This window comes from Peromyscus californicus, unplaced genomic scaffold (assembly GCF_007827085.1).
Source record: "Peromyscus californicus insignis strain IS unplaced genomic scaffold, ASM782708v3 Scaffold_9__1_contigs__length_137607984, whole genome shotgun sequence".
In the NCBI taxonomy this organism is placed as follows: domain Eukaryota; kingdom Metazoa; phylum Chordata; class Mammalia; order Rodentia; family Cricetidae; genus Peromyscus; species Peromyscus californicus.
Window position 1 is genome coordinate 114,805,167 of NW_026294617.1, and position 23,780 is coordinate 114,828,946.

General features: G+C 42.6%; 1 protein-coding gene across 2 annotated transcripts in view; it reads left to right on the forward strand.

Moving 5' to 3' along the window:
- The window catches only part of Dnajb14 (DnaJ heat shock protein family (Hsp40) member B14), a 47,678-nt gene that overhangs the window by 16,566 nt on the left and 7,332 nt on the right, over positions 1–23,780 (forward strand). For both annotated transcript variants that reach the window (XM_052730170.1, XM_052730171.1), the window contains 5 exons: positions 7,171–7,316; positions 18,202–18,387; positions 19,842–19,936; positions 20,647–20,756; positions 21,215–21,387. In XM_052730170.1, the coding sequence (XP_052586130.1) occupies positions 7,171–7,316; positions 18,202–18,387; positions 19,842–19,936; positions 20,647–20,756; positions 21,215–21,387 (710 nt within the window). The remainder of the gene's footprint in view (positions 1–7,170; positions 7,317–18,201; positions 18,388–19,841; positions 19,937–20,646; positions 20,757–21,214; positions 21,388–23,780) is intronic.

Below are 23,780 nucleotides of genomic sequence, written 5' to 3' on the forward strand. Positions count from 1 at the left end.
CAGGCATTACATTATACTAGAAGAACATTCTCTATGAATCCTTTCTCTTTTGCTTTACTTACTTTTAGTTTATATGTATGAGTGTTTTGCTTGTATGTGTACATGTACATTACAAGTATGCCTGGTGCCTGAGGCCAGAAAAGTGTCTGATCCCCAGGAACTGAAGTTACAGGAGGTTGTTAGTGCTTGGAACTGAACCTAGATCCTCTGGAGGAGCAGCAAGTACTTTTAACCGCTAAGACATCTCTTTGGCTCCTCCATGACTTTTCTGATTACAAATTTAATTATATTGTATGTGATTTTTCTGAGCCCCCTCTCCTAAAATAGAATCACCTATCTGCTTGGAAGTGTCACCAACAAACAAAACTACAATTGTAAATTTTGGAAAATATTATTCCCGATTTGGTGGTTTGTTTTTTTTTTAATTTATATTTCCTCTCCCCTACCTTGGAGTGTGTGTGTGTGTGTGTGTGTGTGTGTGTGTGTGTGTGTGTGTGTGTCAGACAGACAGAGACAGAGACACAGAGAGAGAATACGTGTGAGAACATACACAAGAGGAACTTAAATGAATAGATGAGCATTGGTGTGAGTGTGCCTGTGTGCATGCATATGTGTGTTGTTTTTGTTCTCTCCAAAGGCCAAAGGACGTGCCTTTGGGACATCTTGAGAATGGAAGAGTGAGCACTAATAGTGGTGCTCGAGCAGATATGTTAACAGAGTTGGGCAGGTGGAGACTTGAGGGTGCTTCTGTCTGTGACTTCCGTTAGGTCTGTGAGATTGGAGGTAAAGCTGTTGGTGAAGTTGAAAGCTTGAGGAGACTAGTAAAAGTGTGGGTTCCTATGCAGATGGGATAGAATGAATGTAGATTTAGCATTGACTGAGGGTCCAGCTATTTGCGATCACAGTTCCTTATGGATAGATGTATTGCTACAGAAGCATTACCTCCTGCATTATAGATTGATTCTCTAAACCAATAACTCTACTGTATCTTTTAAATTCTATATAATATAAATCATATCTATCTATATAATATAAATTGTATATATAAAGTCCCCTTCTGGGTCCAATTATGGAACATTCTTTTTTTTTTTTTTTTTTTTTTTTTTTGGTTTTTCGAGACAGGGTTTCTCTGTGTAGCTTTGCGCCTTTCCTGGAACTCGCTTTGGAGACCAGGCTGGCCTCGAACTCACAGAGATCCACCTGGCTCTGCCTCCCAAGTGCTGGGATTAAAGGCGTGCGCCACCACCGCCCGGCAGAACATTCTTTTAAGTGAAATCCCTAAGTTATTTGAAATATTTCAGTCAGTCCATCCCTTGTACGTAAGTTGCCTGGTTGTGTAGTACATATAAATATATATTCATAGTAGACTTCATAACTGTGGCTCTAGTGAGGCAGCAGATTAGAGGCCAGAACTTGTACCTTGTCGTTTTGTGTTTTGTTTTATTTACACACAAGGGATTTTCCTCAGGATAGTGCACTGTCTTGATAGAGAAGATGATTATGCAAACAAGTTGCTCAGTAACAGTTTGGCTCAGTGGGGAGAAGCCACGCAATGGTACTGCACCCATTGCGTAAGGGCAGAGTTACAGTAAGACTGAAGAAAAACGGTGTAACTTCGCAAGTGAGCAAGCAGCCTGTGCCGTAGGCTCTGGGTCTTTGAGTTGAAATAGGTTTTAAAAATAGAGGAAAGTGAATTTTATTTGAAGTTTTAAATATATCATTGTAAAACCATTTTGTATTTAAACATGTCCAGTCAGTGTGTAATCTAGCAGGCAGTTATAGAATCTAGCAGCCTGCGACTGCTATTCAGCTCTATCTTACTTGAATAACAGAGACCGGAATTTCAGATTTGGTGTAAGCTTCAGTCTCCGCTGTCTCCCTCTGCCCATTTGTTTGTTAGTTTGTTTGTTTAGACCAGCTCTTGCTGCGTAGCCTAGACTGATCTTGAACTCATGTTCCTTCTGCTTCAGCCTCCCTGCAGAGTGCTGGGATTGCAAGTGCCAGACTATAGTGCCTGGTCCTGCTGAATTTCAGTTCTTTAAATTAGAGGAAGAGAAATTATAGTTGTTAGACACATCAAAGGAATGATGCCTTGACCCAGAAGTGTTTCCCTAAACACCAGTTAAATTTGGAGCCTATTTATTTATTTGAGACAAGGTCTCACATAGCTCAGCCTGGTCTAGAACTCTCTGCAGCTGAAGATGACCCTGGTTTTCTGATCTGTCTCTACCTCCTGAATGCTGGGGTCATAGGTGTTTGCCACCATGCCCAGTTTGTGCCATGCTGGAGACTGAACCCAGGGCTTCATGCATGTTAGGCAAGCACTCTACCAACTGAGGTACATCCCCAGCCACTGGAATCAATTGAAATGAACATCTATAACACATTTAAAAAGAGAGAGGGAATTAAAAAGTGACTTTCCTCTCCTGCCACTATATTTTCAGTCCACCAAAGGAGGCATAAACAGTGGACGAGGCAGGTCCTTTGGGCCTCCCTTATATAATATTTTCTTCCCAAATAGGTGATGGGGACCCCTGTCTTTTAAAGTTGTTCAGAAAGGAGATTTACTTTGGTTTATGTTTCTGGTACAGTGGGTGGTGTGCATGTATGTGTGGTTTTCTTGCTGGCAGAGTTCCAAAACAGCACGGGGGAGAATGCACATGTGTGTAAATGACCTGTCCTTTGAAGTTTCTTTTTAAAAGTTTGTTTTATTATTAAGGACGCAGAAAGTTTGACTCTTTCAGAAAAGAATGAACTAAATACATGGCAAACGCTTATTTCAGCTGGCAACTTGACAGGACCTAGAATCACCCTGGAGACAGACTCATCTGGGCACATGTGTGAGGGATTTTCTGGAGTAGGTTAACTGTGGCGGGCAGACCCTCACTGTCTGGGCAGTCCCTTCCCGGGCTGGACTGCATACAGAGGAGCAGGCTGAGCAGTGGGCAGGCAGCGCTCTCTGCACCTCGGTGTGGTCAGGTTCCACATCTTCCTTGCTGTGACGGGCTTCCCCACCAGTGTGAGTCAAAAGTGCTTTCTAAGCTGCTGTAGTCAGGCATTTGACCACATTAACAAGAAAAATAGCACATATCTGATGGAAAAGCTGTGATGTGAGGAAGTAGGGTGTCTTAGTCATTGTTCTGTTGCTATGAAGAGACACCATGACCACAGCAACTCTTATAAAAGAAAGCATTTAATTGGGGCTGGCTTACAGTTTCAGAGGTTTAGTCCAATGTCTTCATAGTGGGAAACTTGCAGCATGCAGGTAGATACGGTGCTGGAGAAGGAGCTGAGAGTTCTACATCCAGATCTGCAGGCAGCAGGAAGCAAGACTCTGGGCCTGACTTGAGCATTTGACACCCAAAGCCCACCCCCAGTAATATACTTCCACCAACAAGGCCACACCCACTCCAGCAAAGCCACACCTCCTAATCCCTGTCAAATAGCACCTTTCCCTAATGACCCAGCATTCAAATATATGAGCCTATATGGAGCATTTCTTTTCAGACCACCACATATGGTAAAGAGTATATGATGGAGCACTACTTGAAGTGTGTAATTGTCCTGGCTAGTTTGTATGGCCAGCTTGACACAACCAAAAAGAAAGAGGGAATCACAATGGAGGGTTTGCCCAGATAAGATTGGCCTGTGGCCATATCTGTGGGGAATTATCTTGACTGTTCATTGGTGTGGGAGAACCTGTTGTACTGGTTAGTTTTATGCGAGATTGACACAAGCTAGAGTGATCTAAAAGGAAAGAACCTCATTTGAGAAAATGCATCCATAAAATCCAACTGTGGAGCATTTAAAAATTAGTGATTGATGGGAGGGTCCAGCCCATTGTGGGTGGTGCCATCACTGGACTGATGGTCCTGGGTTCTCTAAGAAAGCAGGCTGAGCAAGTCACAAGGAACAAGGCAGTAAGCAGCCCCCTCCATGGCCTCTGCATCAGCTCCTGCCTCCAGGTTCCTGCCCTGTTTGAGTTCCTGCCCTCACTGCTTTTGATGATGAACTGTTAAATGAACTGTGAGTGAAATAAACCCTTTCTTCCCCAACTTTCTTTTGGTCATGGTGTTTCATCACAGCAATAGTTACTCTAAGACACCAGCCTTCTAGGGGAAGTGCCACCCCTGGGCTGGTGGTCTTAGGTTATATTATGAAAGCTGGCTGATCATGAGTGAGCCAGGGTGAGTGAGGTCTCTGCTTCAGTTCCTGCTTGAGTGCAGGATTTCCCTCCGTAACTAACTTACCTGGAAGTGTAAGCTAAGATGAACCCTTTCCTCCTCAGGTTCCCTTTGGTCCTGAAGCAGAAAGCAAACTAGAGTGACAGTGGGCAGCCAGTCCTCATCTTCATCTGTGGTCCTCATGGGCTGCACCTGGTACACAGTAGATGCTCTGCAGGGCCGCCTTCCGCCACCACACCTTCCCTGACACAGTTCTAAACATGTCTAGGACAAAGAATCTCCAAAGGACTTTCATTTAGACTGTTTGTTGTTTTAAAAATGATAAGCGGCACTGGTTACCATGCAGTAAGATCATGAGGCACGAGCCACGACAAAACCCAGTATCAGAGCTTTATTGGGGTGGGGGGAAGCTCGTGGAGAGAGCAGAGAGAGAGAGATAGTGGGGGAGGAGAGAACAGAGAGGAGAGAGGAGGAGTCTGGGTCCGGCTTTTTAAGGATTCCCATGCACATGGGCAGGTAGGCTTACAGAGCTACGCCACGCATGCGCTGATTGTGTGACTGCCTTGCGCGCAATGGGCAATCACAAAGCACATGGATGACATAAGATGCAAGACCCCTTGCTTAGCTCCTGAACTGCGCATGTGCGGTCATACAGCTGGACTGGCAACAGAATCCTAACACTGTGGCCTTAGTTAGGGCTTCTGTTGCTATGATAAAGACCATGACAAAAAGCAACCTGCGGAGGAGAGGTTTTATTTTACCTTAGAGCTTTTAGTCCATCGTCCAGGGACCTTAGGATAGGAACTTGGAGACAGGAACTTGATGCAGAGGCATGGAGGAATGCTTCTTACTGGCTTGCTCCTCATGGCTTGCTCAGCTTGCTTTCTTATAGAACCCAGGACCACCAGCCTAGGGATGGCACCACCCATAGTGAGCTGAGACCTCCCCACCAGTCATCAATCAAGAAAATATACCACAGGCTTGCCCACAGGCCAATCTGAAGGGGACATTCTCTCAGTTGAGGTTCCTTTTCTGAAATGACTGTAGCTTGTGTCAAGTTGATATAAAACTATTCAGCACAATTGACCCTTTGTCAACCTAATGCACAAACACATCACTGTGAAGCCATAACTTTTCCTATTGTCCCCAAGATATCATTAATATCAATATCACAACATAAAACATATTCCAAGCTTTAAGTGTCTCAAAATCTTTAAAAATTCAAGCCTTAAAAATTCAGTCTCGGGCTGGAGAGATGGCTCAGTGGTTAAGAGCACTGACTGCTCTTCCAGAGGTCCTGAGTTCAATTCCCAGCAACCACATGGTGGCTCACAACCACTTGTAATGAGATCTGGTGCCCTCTTCTGGCCTGCAGGGACACATGCAGGCAGAATACTGTATATATAATAAATAAATAAATCTTAAAAAAAAAAAATTCAGTCTCTTTAAAATGTCCAAAATCAGCCAGGCATAGTGTTGAATGCCTTTAATCTTAGCACTCTGGAAACAGGGGCAGGCAGATCTCTGTAAGTTTGAGGCTAGCCTGGTCTACGTAGAGAGTTCCAGGAAACCAGGCCTACATAGAGAGACCCTATCTCAAAAAATAAAATATCCAAAGTGTCTGTAAAAGTTCAAATTCTGTCAACCATGGGCTCCTGTAAAATAGAAAAATAAGTTCATTACTTTTCTTATTCCAAGAGGAAAGAATCAAGGCACAGTCAAAATCATATCAAAGCAAAAGCGAAGTCCCTCCCACACTGTAAAGTTCAGTGTCAGGGACTTACAATCTTGTAGGCTCCAATGAGCTTGCCATGGCACATGTAGGGTGTCTCCTAGACTGAGGCCAGCTCCATGCCGCAGCTGCTGCTGTTCTTGGTGACCATCTCCAAGGAAACTAATTTCTGTAACTGTACCCTTCTCCTGTTTCCTCTCATGTACGCACTGCATCATGGGTACTTTCATTAGAAAGGGAGAGACAAGGTGCCTGTTGAGTACTAAGCACTGTGATGGTAAAACCTGGCTCAGTTCTTTTTGAATTGGTCTGTGAGGTTTTTTCCCCTTGAGCTGCCCCCCCTCCCCGCCCTTTCCCTTTTCTCCCCCATCCTTCCCAGTTTTGCCCCTAGTGACCAGCTCGCCCAGTTAGCTTACCTGTTGTCATGCTCTCAAGACACAGAATATGGAACACAACTAAAGTTATAAAATATTGTACAAAGAAATGCACATTTCCTAAAAAACGAGCCCAGAGCCCCACCCATGCGTGCTGTGTGCTCTCTGCCACTGAGCTCCGCTCCCAGCCCTTACATCTGCCTTGGCTTTGGGGATGTCAGGTAATTTGGTTGTAGGATGTTGTCATCCTAGAGTTTTCAGTGTTCTCCATTCCCTTCAGTATTTCTCCGCTTTCCTGATAGGTTTCCAACACTCCAGACTTCAGTGTATAAACCCTTGTAAAGACAAAGTACATTAAGTAATCTCTAGGAATGGACTGATGAAAATTGGATGTAACATGTCTTCTTTAATCCCCGTTATTAATTTTGAATGATTTATTAACACAGGACCCTGGGTCTTTTTTAGAGTAACTCATGTAAAATCTCGGTAGCCATGGTGTGGAGTTAGCTTGGCTTGGCTTGGCTTCAGATGGGAGACCACGTAGCTTTGCTCTTGTGCTTGGCTAGATCTGCACTGTGCACTAAGACTTCTTACAGTGTTTACTCCTTAGCTGTGACGTGCTGTTGAGGAGTCTCTTCCACTCTAGTTACAGTGAATGCACCGCCCTTCACCTGCACTCACCATGGGCTATACTTCTGTAGCTTTGATAAACTATGATGTGGACATTCTTATGGCTGGAGGAATTGTCTGTTTACCAAAGAGAATGGCGCAAACAGCCTAGATAGGTCATCACACCAACAGATATTCCTTATACCATTCTAATAGAGAGTGACATCATGCTCTTGCTTGAAATTTATATCATACCCTTTCTTGTCCACAGCATAAACAAGTGTAAAAATTACTATGAAGTTCTTGGAGTTACAAAAGATGCTGGTGATGAAGATTTGAAAAAAGCTTATAGGAAGCTTGCTTTGAAGTTTCATCCAGACAAAAATCACGCCCCTGGAGCCACGGATGCTTTCAAAAGTAAAGTAACTTGTAAAGCTTCAATAAGGTCTTTTCTAGACTGCACTTACAGTGTTTCAGAATGTGGGATTCTGCTTTTCTTCTGGTGCATTTAGAAACCAACTTAAGAATGTCTACAATCCTTTGGAACTTCAGTACTAGCTTCCACTCCCAGCCAAGTCAGTGCAGAATGGCTGGTATTCGCAATGCTAAGTAACTTTTCTCCGTAGCATGTGTGCCTTGTAGTTTAGTTTGAGGAGGTAGATTGATGGTGTGCATTCACTTCCAGCGTTGACATCTGGCTCTAAGTCAACTGAAAGTGACAGTTTTAATGAGTTTTTCCTGGACATGGTCTAGAACCAGGATTCCCTAGACAGTCTGTTCTAGGGATGTTGGTATATCTAGGGATGTTTTTATATTTCTATGATACCTGGTCAGGTTTTATGATGCTAGATTTTAACTCAAGTCCATGTACATATTAGACAAGCATTCGGCTGCTGAGATGCATCTCCAGCCCTGGGGTTTATGAGCTCGGGTCTTGCTGTGCAGCTCAGGTTGGCCTTGAACTTAACAGTCTTCCTGCTTTGCCTCTGAGTGCTGAGGTCACAGGCATGCCCAGCCAGGCACAGCACAATTCTCCATTCTTTGTGTGCCTTTCTAGTAATACGATTCCTTTTGTTTCTTCAAAATTGATTTCTTATCTCTGAGTTTTGGTGAGTTTGGTGTTATATAAAATGTGAATAAATATTAGGTAACTGATTTTGTAATTTTCTATTGTATGAAAGAGACATGACTATCTCTTCTCTCTATTACCCTTCCCTCCTCCTGTTTGCACATACTTCCTTTAACTTTACCTTTCCAGGGAAGCACTCTGTGGCTTCTCTCTGGCAGATAGAGTTGCTGGCAGTAGGACTCCTGTACCTTGGGCTTATTATTAAATAAATGAACAATAGCAATAATTTCATGTTTTGTTATGGTTTCATTGTAACCGTTAATGTGTTATCCATAGTGAAACATGGAACTTGGTGATTGTTGAGTCCTGTGAACTTGATATTCATAGAGCCAGTGTTTTGGTGGTTTCAGTAGCATGCTAGGGTCTTAGAATGGAACAAAGGGGGTACTTGTGTTTTAAATGTTCCAAAAAAGAAGACTTGATTGGTCCTTCATAAAAAATACCATTGCCGGGCGGTGGTGGCGCATGTCTTTAATCCCAGCACTTGGGAGGCAGAGGCAGGCAGATTTTTATGAGTTCGAGGCCAACCTGGTCTACAGAGTGAGATCCAGGACAGGCACCAAAACTACACAGAGAAACCCTGTCTCGAAAAAAAAAAGCAAAAAAACCCCAACTGTTCTTAGGGATTTAGCTCAGTGGTAGAGCGCTTGCCTAGCAAGCGCAAGGCCCCAGGTTCAGTCCTCAGCTCTGGGGAGAAAAAAAAAAAACACATTAAAATTGTTTACAATCCAGGCATTGTGGAGCATGCCTATAAACCCCAGCTTTCAGGAGGTAGAGGCAGGAGGATCACAAGTTTGAGGCCAGCCTGTTCTATGTAGCAATTTCCAGGCCAGCAGAACTATGTACTATAAAATTGTCTTTCTTTTCCCGTCATAGCCGGAGAGAGAGGTGGGGAGGGAAGGAGGGTATTTGTTTACAGAACAGTTTTATTTGTTGAAGGAAGTTGCCAAGGACATGCATTTGGGAATTGGTAATGTACTCCAAGGACAGCACTGCCAGAGCTGTGCTTATGGAAAAGCACAGCGGAGTTTCCTCAACAGTGGCGTGTTGAAAGTGGGGGAACTGGGGGAGAGCAAGAGGGCTCAGCAGGTAAAGGCACTGCCACCAAGCCTGCAACCTGTGTGTGAGTCCGGGACTCATGTGGTGGAAGGAGAGAACTGATTCCCACTGATTCCCGTCCCACGCCCTGCACACGTGTACGCGCACACACACAGAAATAAATGAAATAAAAAGTTAAAAAGAAGAAGTGAGAGGAAACTGTATTTTAACAGTTCAACATTATGAGTTCAAATGGTTTAATTTAAACATTTTCTTGTGGTCTCATGAGCCCACCAGACTCTGGTGGTTAGTTCCAACCCCATGACCACACAGGTGGCCCTGGTTAAACTCAGTGGGTCACACACAAGAGAGATACAGTGTAGACTTTCCAGAGGAGGAGCATCCAGAGGCCGGGGAGTGTCAGCACTCAGCACGCATTCTACACGTGTATAAAAGTGTCAGGACCAATTTAATACAATTACAACAGACTTTTTGTTTCAAAATAGTTAGAAATATTTGTGTGATCCAAGTGTTTGAGATCGCCTGGTGTTGTCAATAACCCTTCCTGGACTGGAGAGATGGCGCTGTGGTTCAAGCATGATGCTCTTCCAGAGGCCCTAGGTTGAGTTACTACCTGGAACTCCAGTTCTAGAGGATCTGACACCCTCTTGTGGTCCTCACAGGCACTGCACCCATGCGGTACCAGCACCCAGGCAAAATACTCACACACATACAAGTAGTAGTGATTCTTCCTGATGTTGAGAATGTTAGGTTTGGCACCTGGTGTCGTAGTGCACACCTATAACCCCAGCACTTGGGAGGTAGAAGCAGGTGAAACAGGAACAGGAATTCAGGGTCTCCTTGGTTACATAGTGAGTTCAAGGTCAGTCAGAGCTACATGAGAAACTATGTCAAAAATAACAAATAAGCCAAGTGGTGGTGGCACATGCCTTTAACCTCAGCACTCGGGAGGCAGAAGCAGGTAGATTTCTGTGAGTTCGAGGCCACTCTGGTCTACAGAGTGCCATCCAGGACAGGCAGGACTCCACAGAGAAACCCTGCCTCAAAAAACCAAAAATTAAAAAAGAAAGAAGGAATAATAAACAAACAACCTGGAGAAATGACTTAGTGGGTAAGAGCACTGGCTACTCTTCCAAAAGACCCAGGTTCGAGTCCTAGATGCCAAATGATGGCTCATAACCCATATGCTGTCTGTAACTTCAGTCTTAGGGTACCTGTCGCCCTCTTCTGGCTCCTGTGAGCACCAGTCATGCCCAAGGTGCGCAGATACATGCAGGCAAAACACTTAGACAGGTAAAATAAAAGTAACTTTAGAACAAACAAAAAAAGAACATTAGGCTGTCTGTAGCTGTGGTGCTGTAGCAGGGTGGTAGAATGTTTGCCTCGTGTGCACAAGGTCTTGTATTTGGTCTCTAGTCACACACACACACACACACACACACACACACCCTCAAACCCTGAAGGATGTTGAACTGGTTTCTCCCACTTGTGCGTCAAGGTCATGTGAGCATTATTGGTCTTATAAAAACACTAAGAGTATAGGTGCTTGTATTGCAGTAGTTGCTGTGGCCCTTTTGAAGCAGCCAACAGCACAAATGTCCCAGGCAAAGCCAGCCATGTACTCAGTGGGGTCTCAACGATGGTTTTAAAGGTTGAATGTTATATATTCATGGGTCAATGCCCTGCTTTGTAAAGGAGAAGTGATACTGACTGATCAGCATGCTGGGAGATGATGCTCTCCAGGGAGAGGCTCGCTTAGCCAGTATACGGGGTTATCTATACATCAGGACGCCAACGCACTAGCTCCAAAATGATCAGGATTGGGGGTGACAGAAACTCCAAACTGTCACCCACAGATTTTCAGTGAGCAAATGGAGTTAGCTGGCTTGCAGCTTTAGCAGGCTTCATTCCTATGCACTTCCTGAATATCTGATTGTATTCTTTTTTTGTTTTGTTTTGTTTTTTTTGTTTTTTTTGATTTTTTGAGACAGGGTGTCTCTGTGTAGCTTTGCGCCTTTCCTGGAACTCACTTGGTAGCCCAGGCTGGCCTCGAACTCACAGAGATCCGCCGGCCTCTGCCTCCCGAGTGCTGGGATTAAAGGCGTGCGTCACCACCGCCCGGCCTGATTGTATTCTTAACCAGTCTTCCGTTTGGAGATATCACGCTGTTTCTCCTAAGCAGAGGCAATGTTTTATTGTTTTCTTCTTTGTAAAAAAACTCCATTTATTTAAACTTATTTATTTGTGTCTGTGTGTGTGTGTGTGTGTGTGTGTGTGTGTGTGTGTGTGTGTGTGTGTGTGTGTTTGCACCCACATGCCTGCACATGTGTTCAAGTGTGCTCACATTAATATGTGGATGTCAGAGGACAGTTTTCAGCAGTGGATTCTCTCCTTCCACCATGTGAGTCCTGGGATTGTGGCAGGTGCCTTTACGTGCTGAGCCGTCTCACTGGCCTCCACCTTGGTCTTCTATATGAAAACTAAAGTAGAGTTTGATCACACTGAGACTTTTTTTTTAGAAAGTGGAAATCATTTGCATTTGGTTTTCCTCATGAATAGAAAAATAAATATAATTAGATTAGGGACTTAAGTTAAATGTTACATTTGTGTTTTTGCAAGGCAAACAAATGCTCCTAGGGACAGTTGACTAAATGTGGCTATTTTGTTTTTCCATGAAACTTGTTCAGTTTACCAAAGCAGAGAAATATTTACTGTGCAGAAGAACTTTCACAACATACCTAAACATGTTTTTACAAATTATTCTAGTGACATGGATTCCCTCTGTTCTCTCTGACATAAATACCATTAAAGAATAGCTGAACTTGAGTTGGGTGTAGCTCAGTGGTGCTTATCTCTCATTCACAAAGCCTTTAGTTCATTATCCGCTGTCACCAACAAACAAGCAAAACACAACACAACACAACCCCACCAAACTAGTGCAGATTATCTTCAAAGACAGAGGTATGTCAGAGATTATTTGAACACACTGTTACATCGTCAGCATATACGTGAGTGTCACAGCAGAGGGCATTAGCTGTTTGTTTCATAAATAATTATGATCATGTGCTATGACTAGTGCTAGGTTTGGTAGTTTAATATTAACATTGTAGACTCAAGAGCAAATCTTTCAGAACAAAGAAGTTAATTCTACCTTTGGGACTTTTTCTTAAGTGAGGGATTTGAGGTCCCCTCGTCCCCACAGAATTTGTAACTCATAAAAGGGAGATTTGCTTCACACAGAACATTCGCAGCATAGTGAAGCCTAAGATCTGGCAAGCATTTTGTTGTTTTTCATTCGGGTTTTTCTCCTTTTTGTTTTCATTTAATGTTCATTAAAATTCCCATGAGACCGTACTTCATGCCACATATCTATAATATCAGCACTTGGGTGATAGAGACAAGAGGATCAGGAATTCAAGGTCATCCTCAGATACATGCAGGCCAGCCTAAGTTACATGAGGCCTGTCTTAACCACATCTTCTCCCACAAAGTGAAATAGTCATGGGGCTAGTGTCTTGTTTCATAAATGAGAAAATGGAAATTTAGAAAGATTGACTTATTCCATTTCTCCCAGGAGACTGACTGTAATTAAATACCCAAACAGAAAAGGATGACTGAGGAAAAGTCAGAAAGACAAACAATGCTGGGCCTGTTGTGAAAACTGTGATCACAGGTCCTTGAGGGACTAAGGCAGGAGGGTCTGCAGAATGCAGAATGCATTCGAGGCAGCTTGGGTAACTTATTGAGAGCCCCCACCCCCTTTATATTTTTAAAGAGCTGGGTATATAGCTAATTGTTCAGTACCTAGCTAGCATTTATGAGTAATCTATCCCCATTACCATAAAAGAGAAAAGAAGATGAAAAATGAAGAACCGTTAGGATGAGAGTCATTGGAGAATCATCCATATTGTAGGTGAGAACTGTTTGTTGGGACGTGTTTGATTTTTATGGTTAGAGAAGAGAGGGAGGGTCAGGGCTTGGATGTGAGATTGAGGCAGAGTAGTTTAAACACCAGTGGCCTTTTGGATAGAGTAGATAGTTTTGTCTTTATTCCTCATACGAGGCAGATGAAAGCTTGAACATTATACAATGAACAGGTCAAGTGGGCATAGGAAGACTGAAAGGTGGTGAGAAGATCTGTGAACACAGTACTCGGGACTTGGGAGCAATGTGGTGGGGACACCCGAGTGTCTGGTAGATCTGTCCTTATATATTCCAGATTAGTGATGGGGGACTTAGCAACCCCCAAACACCGAAAAATATGGAAGGAAAAAAAGTAATAACTGTTCTATAGTGTTCGAATACTATAGAAGAAACTGGCTGTACAGTGACTCGTACTAGACCACCCGCCCTTTCCATGAGGTGGCAGATGTTCTAATCCCCTTAAGGGACAGTGACGGAGGAGGAGTTGAGGGCTTCACCTTCCTTCCTTCCTCCCTCCCTCCCTTCCTTCCTTTCTTTTTTTTTTAACTATTTATTTATTATGTGTAAGTGTATGTATGTGCACCACGTACGTGCCTGGTGTCCTCATCAGATCCCCTGGAACTGACTTAGAGATGGTTGTGAGCCACCGTGTGGGTGCTGGGAACTGAACCCAGGTCCTCTGTAAGAACAAGTGCTCTTCACTGCTGCACGTTCTCTCCAGCCTCAGTTTCCATTCATGCTACACAGTCTCTTTTACCTTTGCCACCCTTCCGCAGTGTCAGTGGGATGATGTGGGGGCCGCACCCCTGCTTCTCTGGAGGTGAACAGCCATCCTCCTCCCCACTGGAGTGGCGTATTAGTTACTTTCACACCAGCTTGACCAAATACAAGATTTATTTGCGTATATGGCTTAAGAAGTGTGTGTCTGTGGTGAAGGGAAAGTGCATGGCATGCCAAGGCTGCTCACATAACGGTAGCTAGAAAGCAAAGAAAAGAGGTATAGGAAGGAAGCCAGGATAAGATACAGCTCCAAGGCATGACTCACATGGCATACTTCCTGCAACTGGGCCCCACCTCCTACCTCAGCACCTACCAATAATGTCAACGCATGACTCCGTCAGAGGCTAAGCTGTGCATTCAGTCAGAGCCTTCATGTAGTTGTGGAAGGTCAGCACAGACACTGGCGGGCTTTACCAGTCTCCTAGGCAGTTTTCAGTCTAATCATGTTGTCAGTTTAGATTCACCATCACAAGGGGAATTAGAGATGGCATGGTGACCACCATCCAGAAGGACCAAAGCTCATGGTGTCAGTAAAACCACATGGAAAGCAGCCATGAGGTCCCCTTCTCTTTCTAGCCAGGAGATAACTGTAGTCCTAATATGAGTCTGGAGACCCCATATCTTCCCAGTGTTAGTGAGGAGCTCCCCACACCCTCACCTACTGTGGATGATTGATTGATAAATAAAACGCTGATTGGCCAGTAGCCAGGCAGGAAGTATAGGTGTGACAAAGAGGGAGAATTCTGGGAAGTGGAAGGCTGAGGCAGAGAGACCCTGCCAGTTGCTGCGATGAGAAACAAGATGTAAGGATACTGGTAAGTCACGAGCCACGTGGCAAGGTATAGATTTATAGAAATGGGTTAATTTAAAATAGAAAAACTAGATAACAAGAAGCCTGCCATGGCCATACAGTTTATAAGTAATATAAGCATCTGAGTGATCATTTTATAAGTGGGCTGTGGGACTGTGGGGGCTTGACGGGAACTGGAGAGAAACTCTCCAGCTACACTCACCTCGTGTCCTCAGAGTCTGAAGGGGAAAGGGACCTGGATGTCTTTCCTGCCTGAAAGCAGTGAGGTAGTGTCCCCTCAACACTGGAAGAAGTTAAAGTGCGACGTTCAAGACTCAGAGCCTCACAATAGACAAACAACAACAATGCACTTGGAAATCTCTTGTTCCAAGAACCAGGACTCACATGGAACTTTGAAACTCAGTCTGTTAGACACCCACATGGAGAGGACAGAAAAGTCAGAACTGCTTAGCTAAGATGTTACTGTAGCAATGGTATAGATATTCTGAAGAAGGAATGTAAGTGAGCTGAAAACAAACAAGATCGGAAAAGAAATACAGAATCCGAACAAAGTGGAAATTCATTATCAAAAGTAAAGATCTGAAATACCTACTAATGAATGAATGAAAGAAAAGGCAGAATGGGTAAAGAACGGACGAACTGTAAAACAGAAAAGTAGACACTTCCTGTCTGAACAATGAAGAATGTGATGGCGAGCTGAAGAAGTGGCCTCAAAGAACATGAAGCTGTAACAGAAGATCTAATACTCAAGTCAGCGGGGCTCTAAGAATGGGGAGACAGGGCTGAAAGTGCTAACAATCAAAGTTTGGAGACTTCTCAAACTTGACCAAAAAATGCAAGGTTTTATATATGAGAAACTGAATGATCCCCAAGCAGTTAAACCAAAAGAAAGCTACAGCAGAGACATCACAGTTAACCTTCTGGAGATTAAGACAGAGTTGTACTCTGACTTCCATGTGCGCACAACACATACACACACACACACACACACATACACACACACGAAATAAGTTTAAAAAAAAATTTAAGACATGAAAGTAGAAGTGGAACCAGTTGGGAAGAAAAAAGGATTAGTGGGAGTGGGTGGGGACAAGAGGGAGTGGGTGGCTAATGGGGATGGATGTGATCAAAATACATTATGTTTACACATATGGAAATGTCACAGTGAAACCCATTATTGTGTATAATTAATGGATGCTAATAAAAGCTTTTAAAATTATTAAAAAAGTTGTGAAGGGGCTGGGGAGGGGACTCAGTAAGTGCCCTGAGTTAGATCCCTGCTAATAAAAGCCAAAGGTTATCGTCTGGTCTTTACACAAATGCAAACACAGATGCTTGCACATGCACAGATCCATCCATCCATCCATCCATCCATCCATCCATCCATCCATGTGCCACACAACTCCAAAACACACACACACACACACACACACACACACACACACACACACACACACACACACATACACACACGCACACACGGAGTGACATTTTGCTGAAGATGATTTGCACGTGGCAAAGGCCCATGAAAAGATTGCAGCATCATTAGCCACTAGAGAAATGCCAAGTGAAGCCAATATCTGGTAGTGCTGTGCACCTATCATAATGGCTCGCACAGAAAAGTGCGCTGGTACAGAGAATGGATTATTCATGTATTGCTGAGGAGAAGTAAAATGAGAATCATTTTGCAGAACAGCTTTGGAAGTTGATCCAAAAGCTAATTCTAAGCTACCATACAATTGAGCAATGCACTCCTGGCATTTATCCCAGAGCATTGAACATTTACATCTATCCATAAGCCTGTAGTAAAGGCATATAGGAGCTTTAGTGTAATAGCCCAAACTAGAAAGAGCCCAGCTGTCATTGAGGGGATGGGGAGTTGAGACAACAGTGCTATAGCTGTACCATGGAGTACTATGTAGTACTAGAAATGAACACACTTCTGACATGCAACTAGCTGGATCTGTCTGGATACTGTGCTCATTGGAAGAAGCCAGTTCCAAAGGGTTTCAATTACATGAAGAAGTCCTATTTTTAAATTGTGTTATTTATACAACATATATAGATATAGATATATTTGTGTGACAGTCTTAATATATAACCCAGAACTTCCCACTGTCTCAGTTTCTCAACATGCTGACATTATAGGCATGCATCCCCAATTGGGCCTTCAACATCCTCCAAATGATAAAATTAGAGAAATGGCCAATTTTCGGTAGTTATCAGGAATTGAAGAGAGGCAGGATGAGCAGGAATTGGATGTGGCTATAAAGAGGTCCCCTTAGTGCCAGTGAGGTGATTCAGCTAGTATGAGGATGCTTGCCATGCAAACCCAGTAACCCAAGTTCCATTCCCAGAACCCACAGAAAGGAGCTCAGAAAGATCCAACTTGATCAGGTTGTAGCCATGGCATACGTGTCCACAACACACATCATGCACACACACAAAGTGAAGAATTAGAGTACTTGAAAGATGGCTATAGAATGTTCTATGTCTATTGACTTAATGTCAGTACTCCATTTAGGATATTTTGATATAATTGATAAGATATTATAACTAGGAGAAATTAGGAAAAAGGTGTAGAGGATCTCTATTTTGTATTTTAAAACTGTGTGTGAATCTATAATTACCACAAAGTAAAACATTTGAAGAAAAAAGTAATTGAAAGGTCTTTTTATGTGCAAAAAATGACAGTGAGGTAGAAATGACCTTTGTAAAGTTTTGAACACCAAAACAAAATTTGTATTTAATTCTCTAAATAACAAGATGCTGCAAGCATTCCTGATTTTTGCACATGCACTAAATGAGTGAATAGTTCAAGGCTAGCCTGGGCTATATTGTGAGACCCAGCTACAAAGCCAAACGCAACAGCAACAGCACGTAAGACTTTGTGCTGGACCCTTGAGCATTGCAACAGAGGCCTAGACAGTCCCTCCTCTCACATGGGCTTTCTATATAAGGAAAATAAGTTGATCAGAAATAAAATGGGGGGCAGTGTGCAAAACGAAGACGGAGATTTCCATCGGAGATGTCTTGAAGTAGTAGATACACATATTATGCTGAGTGTTTGACCTCAAACAATTTACTTAGCAAGTGAGCCTTGGAAGGTGGAAATACTAACCAGCAAAGTGCAGAAATAGTAGGTTCTCAATACATGATGGATACCACTGCAATTGTTTTGAACGGTCTTGTTTGTAAGGGTGGCCTTGAACTTTTAATCCTCCTGCCTTAACTTCCCAAGAGCTGGGATTAAAATGATGTGGCCTCCATCTGTGGTGTGTGGGTTGAACAATCTTGAATGGCTCAGCTGAAGAACTCAAATTGGGGACAGGGTTTTCGAGGCCATGGTGCAATGGTGCAGGGAGATAGAGGGGAATTCCTTGTTTCCAAGGCAGTGGGAAGATTTGGTTAGCACTCAAAGCTTTATTGAGAGATAACATGTGATGTTGCAAAATATACATGTAACACTGAAAAATCGTTACCATTTTGTGATTTTTATCAGTTGGTTTCAACTCATATTTGAGTTGATGATGCTGAATGTGAGAGAATTTTCTACGACTAAAGACATTGCTTTCCAATGCTGCTACTTGCTTTTTTAGAGATTGGAAATGCTTATGCGGTTTTAAGCAATCCAGAGAAACGAAAACAGTATGACCTCACAGGCAGTGAAGAGCAAGCTTGTAATCACCAAAACAATGGCAGGTTCAACTTCCACCGAGGCTGTGAAGCTGACATAACACCAGAGGACCTGTTCAACATCTTCTTTGGTGGTGGATTCCCTTCAGGTATTCCGAGTTCATTTTATTTCCTCAGCTAAACTTCCTAAAGATCTCCAGCGTTCTCATCTGGGCTTTGTTCTGTTTTAAGACAGAGTTTCACTCTAGTCTGGAACTCACTGTGAAACCTGGGCTAATCTCTAATTTACAGCAACCCTCCTGCCTCTGTCTCCCAAGTGTTGGGGTTACAGGTTTGAGCATGAGGATCTCCCCCTGTTTTTTTCTACAGTGTTGGCTTCCTATCAAAGGAGGGATAACATTAAGGGTTGCCATTGTTACTAAGTCGTCTTTTTCCTAGAGAATAATTATAAGAGTTGAAGAGTGCAGATGACTTGTCTTATAAAAAACTGAAGAAAAGGAGTATAGGTGGGAGAGCCAGAGGCAGTACTGTAGTGGTTACTATTAGGGGAAGCATCTGGTACCCGGGTTGAGTGATTGACATATGTGCCCTAGACTGTTAATGCCAATGTATGTAAAGTCTTCATCTGCATTTTCACTGAAGTAGTAGACAGTCTGATTAATACATAAACTTTTTAGGTTCCTTTTTATTATGTTACAGTAGGAGCAACCGCTTAAACAAGGCTGACAGGAAATGTAGTTTTCCACTAAATGAGTAGATCTTGCAGTGCTGGCATAAGTAGTATAAACTCATGTTTTCACTCACTGCGAGTTGTTTGTGTGGAGATACATTTAAAAGTAGTTTCTTTAAGCTCTAGGCTTGTTTATGGCATTGACTTAAAGTACTGAGTAAAATGTCCCATTCAAAATGAGAATTTGACCCGAGAGCGTCTCTTAGTATCATAGAGAAAGACAGTTATCATTGAAGGAACATTTTTGCAGAGCATCCCTGAGTTGTAAAAATACAAGTGAATGATCAAAACTTTAACCTGTGTTTTGACAAAATAGAATACCTTACCTCTGAGAAAAGTTACTAAAACTAAGAATTTTGACTGGAAATATGTTGGGAACAGTCAGGAATCTTTGAAGCGATAATTTTCTTCTTAATAGTTAATTTGCAGTTTTCTGTTAGTCAAAACATGGTTTATTTTGTCAACAACAGCCGTTTCTGCTTCTTCACCCCACTTGAAAACAAATTGAATGTCCATCTGTGATCACTTATACTTTAATATGTTAGCATTTAAAAACATTCATTGTTATGCTCTTTGGATTTCTCGATGTGTTTGATTTTTTTAAGTGCATCAATCAGAATTTTCAGAATAAAGACCTAAGGTTTGTAGGAACAATCACCAACAATGATGGCCCTTCATGTATGTAACATTATTAAGGAACTCTTATCCACAACTTCACAAAGAAATTTAGAAAGTTGGGTATGGTAGCTCATATCTGATTTGGAAGGTGGAGGCAAGATCAGGCAGTAAACATTCATTGCTCAAAACAAACAGCCATTAATTTTGTTACTTTTTTAAAAACTTGTTAATTTAACCTTGTTTTGAATTTTCTAGGTAGTGTACACTCATTTTCAAATGGCCGGGCTGCTTACAGCCATCAACATCAGCACCGACACAGTGGACACGAAAGAGAAGAAGAAAGAGCAGATGTATGTTTATAATGTGATTGTAAATCTCAAAATGACAAATTCTAGTTCAGGAAAGCAATTAGAATCGACTAAAAATAGAGCAAGTTGTTTTAGGAAATAATGAGTTTTCTCTTAGCTCCAGTGTTCAAAAGAGACTCAGAAGTCCTGGGAGAATAATGTAGGTGCAGGAGTAGAGGTCAGGGTCAGGGTGGTGGCAGTGTGGTCCTTCTGGTATTGCAGAATTCTGACAAAGGTGTATCTCTATTTTGCATGTTCTGAAGGTGGCTTCTTTTTATCGATCCTGAAAGATTTAGAAATGATGCTGCAAAACCTTAGTTAGAAGTACCTTTGCCTTTGCTTGGCTCTAATGCAGGCATGCCTGATGGCCTGTACTAATTAAGCTCCTTGTGTGGAAAGCTGAATGGAAAGGACACTAAACTAGACAGGAAGAGGCCTGAGCCCAGCTCCGGCATGCATCGACTCCCCTGCTAAACCCAGGTGTCTCGGTGTGTGTGACAGGAGGGGCTTCCTTATCTCTAAAACGAGGTCAGAGGAGTTGTGCAGCCCTGGGAGTTTGGATTTTAGGGATTATAACAGGAAGTTGAGTTTATTCAGCAGGTTTGAAGTGACTACCCTAGATGGCCACAGACGTCCTTTGTACCTGTAAGAATGTATGGCAACCACTGGATTGGACAGTCATGCGACACTGTTGTTCTCTGATCTTTTTATAGGGAGGGTTTTCTGTGTTTATCCAGCTGATGCCCATTATTGTATTGATCCTCGTGTCCTTGTTAAGCCAGTTGATGGTCTCGAACCCTCCTTACTCCTTATATCCCAGATCGTAAGTAGCTAAGTGAAATTCTACAAAATTTAGTTGTTGCTGTTTCTTTTCTTCCCTTGAAGGGTCCTTTGATACTTTTAAGTGCCAACTCTTTTACAAGAAAATCTCTAGTTTTAAAAATAGTTACCATAAGTAGTCCACTGTGAGTAAGGACAAAAGTGCTATGTTTGAATTTGAATTTAATGTAGTTAATACATTGATATGAAAGACAAAAAGGGAAAGGGGAAAATAATTGGTCTCAGGCTCATGTCAAAAGGCGGGGAATGACTTAATTAAGTGATGGGAAGATAAAGGAAGCTTCACCAAAAACAGTGTACTCTGTGAAAAGTGGTTTGAAGCAGTTTTCACAAATGTAACTAATGCTGATGTTAACTTTAAATTACTTTTAATTTTGCTTCTTGATTTGCATATTTGGATGTAGCCTTAATTAAAAGAATGATTATGTATCTCTTTTTCAGTGGATCAGGACAAACTATTAAAATGCAGACAGAAAACTTGGGCGTTGTTTATTACGTCAGTAAGGACTTTAAAAGCGAATATAAAGGAACACTATTACAGAAGGTAGAAAAGAGTGTGGAAGAGGATTATGTGACTAATATTCGAAATAACTGTTGGAAAGAAAGACAGCAGAGTAAGTCTGTCAAATATTTTTAACAGTTTAGAAAACGTTTTAGAGTCTTTGGAATTATTGTTGTAGATTTCACTACTTAAGAAGGGAAATTCCCTGGTTTATAATTGGAATCCAGTACATGACTGAGCAGTCAGCCCTCTACGTTTGAGGCTTCCCTCACCCATGGATTCAGTCAGTTGTCAATCAAAACTGTGCAGAAAAAGAGCAGCTGCATCTGTCCTGAACGTGTGCCAGTGTTTCTTGTCATTGTTCTCGAAGCCATCCACTGTAACAACTGTTTGCATGACATCTCCATCGAATTAGGCAACCTTAGTAAGATGGAGGCAACAGACACAGGAGCATATGTGTAGGATATGCAAACACAGATGTTTTGTGTAAGAGACTTAAACATCCTTGTATCTTAGCATCTGGAGACCCTGGCATCAATCTAACATGTCTATTGGGGGTTGATTGTAATGATTTTTATACGTGTAGCAAAACATAAAAATTGACACAGTGTAAGAACTTACTAAATGGTTCTTGTCTTACTGTGTTTTTTTGTTGTTGTTGAATAGATAGCCTTACACAATGCTTCTTCCAATCACACATTATCTAGAAGACCAAGTTACTTGCTAAACTAGTTGCCTTATCATCATAACATATTATTCAGTAAGCATTTAACATAGTGGCTTGTACCAGTCAGTGTTAAGTGTTATTTAGTATTTAGTTATGGTTTATTTTCGTTAGCATATGTCTTAGTTAGGGTTTCTATTGCTGTTAAGAGACATCATGACATCCGGGCGGTGGTGGCACACGCCTTTAATCCCAGCACTCAGGAGGCAGAGGCAGGCGGATCTCTATAAGTTCGAGGCCAGCCTGGTCTACAGAGCGAGATCCAGGAAAGGCGCAAAGCTACACAGAGAAACCCTGTCTCAAAAAACCTAAAAAAAAAAAAAAAAAAAAAGAGACATCATGACCATAGCAACTCTTATAAAGGAAGACATTTAATTGGGGCTGGCAACAGGTTCAGAGGTTTAGTGCATTATCACATTGGCAGTAAGCATGGTGGCATGCAGGCAGACATGGTGCTGGAGAGGTAGCTGAGAGTTCTACATCCAAATTGGCAGGCAGTAGGAAGAGAGAGTAACACTGGGCCTGACTTGAACACTAGAAACCTCAAAGCCCACCTCCAGTGACATACTTCCCCCAACAAGGCCTCACCTCCACCAGCAAGGCCACACCTCCTAATTGTGCCACTCCCTATAAGCCTTTGGGGGATATTTTCATTCAAACCACCACAGCATATATTAATTATACATAATACTGGGTCTCATTGTGACATTTAATGCATGTATATAAAGAATTTTGATCATATTCACCTCCCATTACCAACCTTGTTCTCCTCACACTCCTGCTGATCCCTCCCTCTTTTCTTCCCAGTTAATCCTCCTGTGTTCCTCTCTCTCTCTCTCTCTCTCTCTCTCTCTCTCTCACATGTGTGTGTGTGTGTGTGTGTGTGTGTGCGCGCGCTGCTTTTGGAGCATGGGTATTTGCAGGAACATGGGCATCTTAGCAGTGGTTCTGTAACACCACTGAAGAAAATCTCTTTCTCCCTCAGCAACCATTAACTGCAAATAGCCCCTCATGGAGGGGTAGGGCCTCATGATGCTCTCCCCCTACCAACTGTTAACTGGGTATAGCTCCTCAGAGAGGGGTGGGGCCTTCCTCTCCCTCCATGCAAAAATACTGATGGACCCAATGTTGCAGATCTTGGAGATCACAGCTACTGTGAGTTCATGAGAGCATCAATGATATCATGCCTGGTGGACATCGTTCCACAGCCCTCCATCCTTTCCAGTTCTTCATTCCTTCCATTCTCCCTGAGCTTCAGAGAGGATGATACAAATGCTCCGTGGTGGGCTAAGTCTTCAGCAGTCACTTAGGCTCACTGTTTTGATCATTTATGAGTCCATAGTAACCACCACCCACTGCAAGTAGGAGCTTTCTTTTCAAAGCTGATGGCATGTTAGTCACTGGGTGTAAACAAGTGTTTAAAGACCAGTTTGTTGTATCCATTTAGCAAAACAACAGCATAGCTTCTCCAATTGGGCCTATGATCTCGCAGCCACAGGTTTTTGACCAGGTTTATGTTCCAGATGTGAATTCTTTCCTGTGAAGACCTCAACTCCAATCAGAAAGTGGTTAGTTACCCCGTAACAACCATGGCACTATTGTATGATGGGCACACACTGCCTAGCAGATTAGTAGAGCAGCATCCAGCATCCACAGCTGAATAAGACTGTTCTTAATAATTCTCCACCAGTCTGTATAGCTCCTTTTGTCATTATGAAAGTTATCTGGGAAGGAGGAGGCTTCCAGCTCAATTATAGTTTGATTCACCTATGACCAAACCA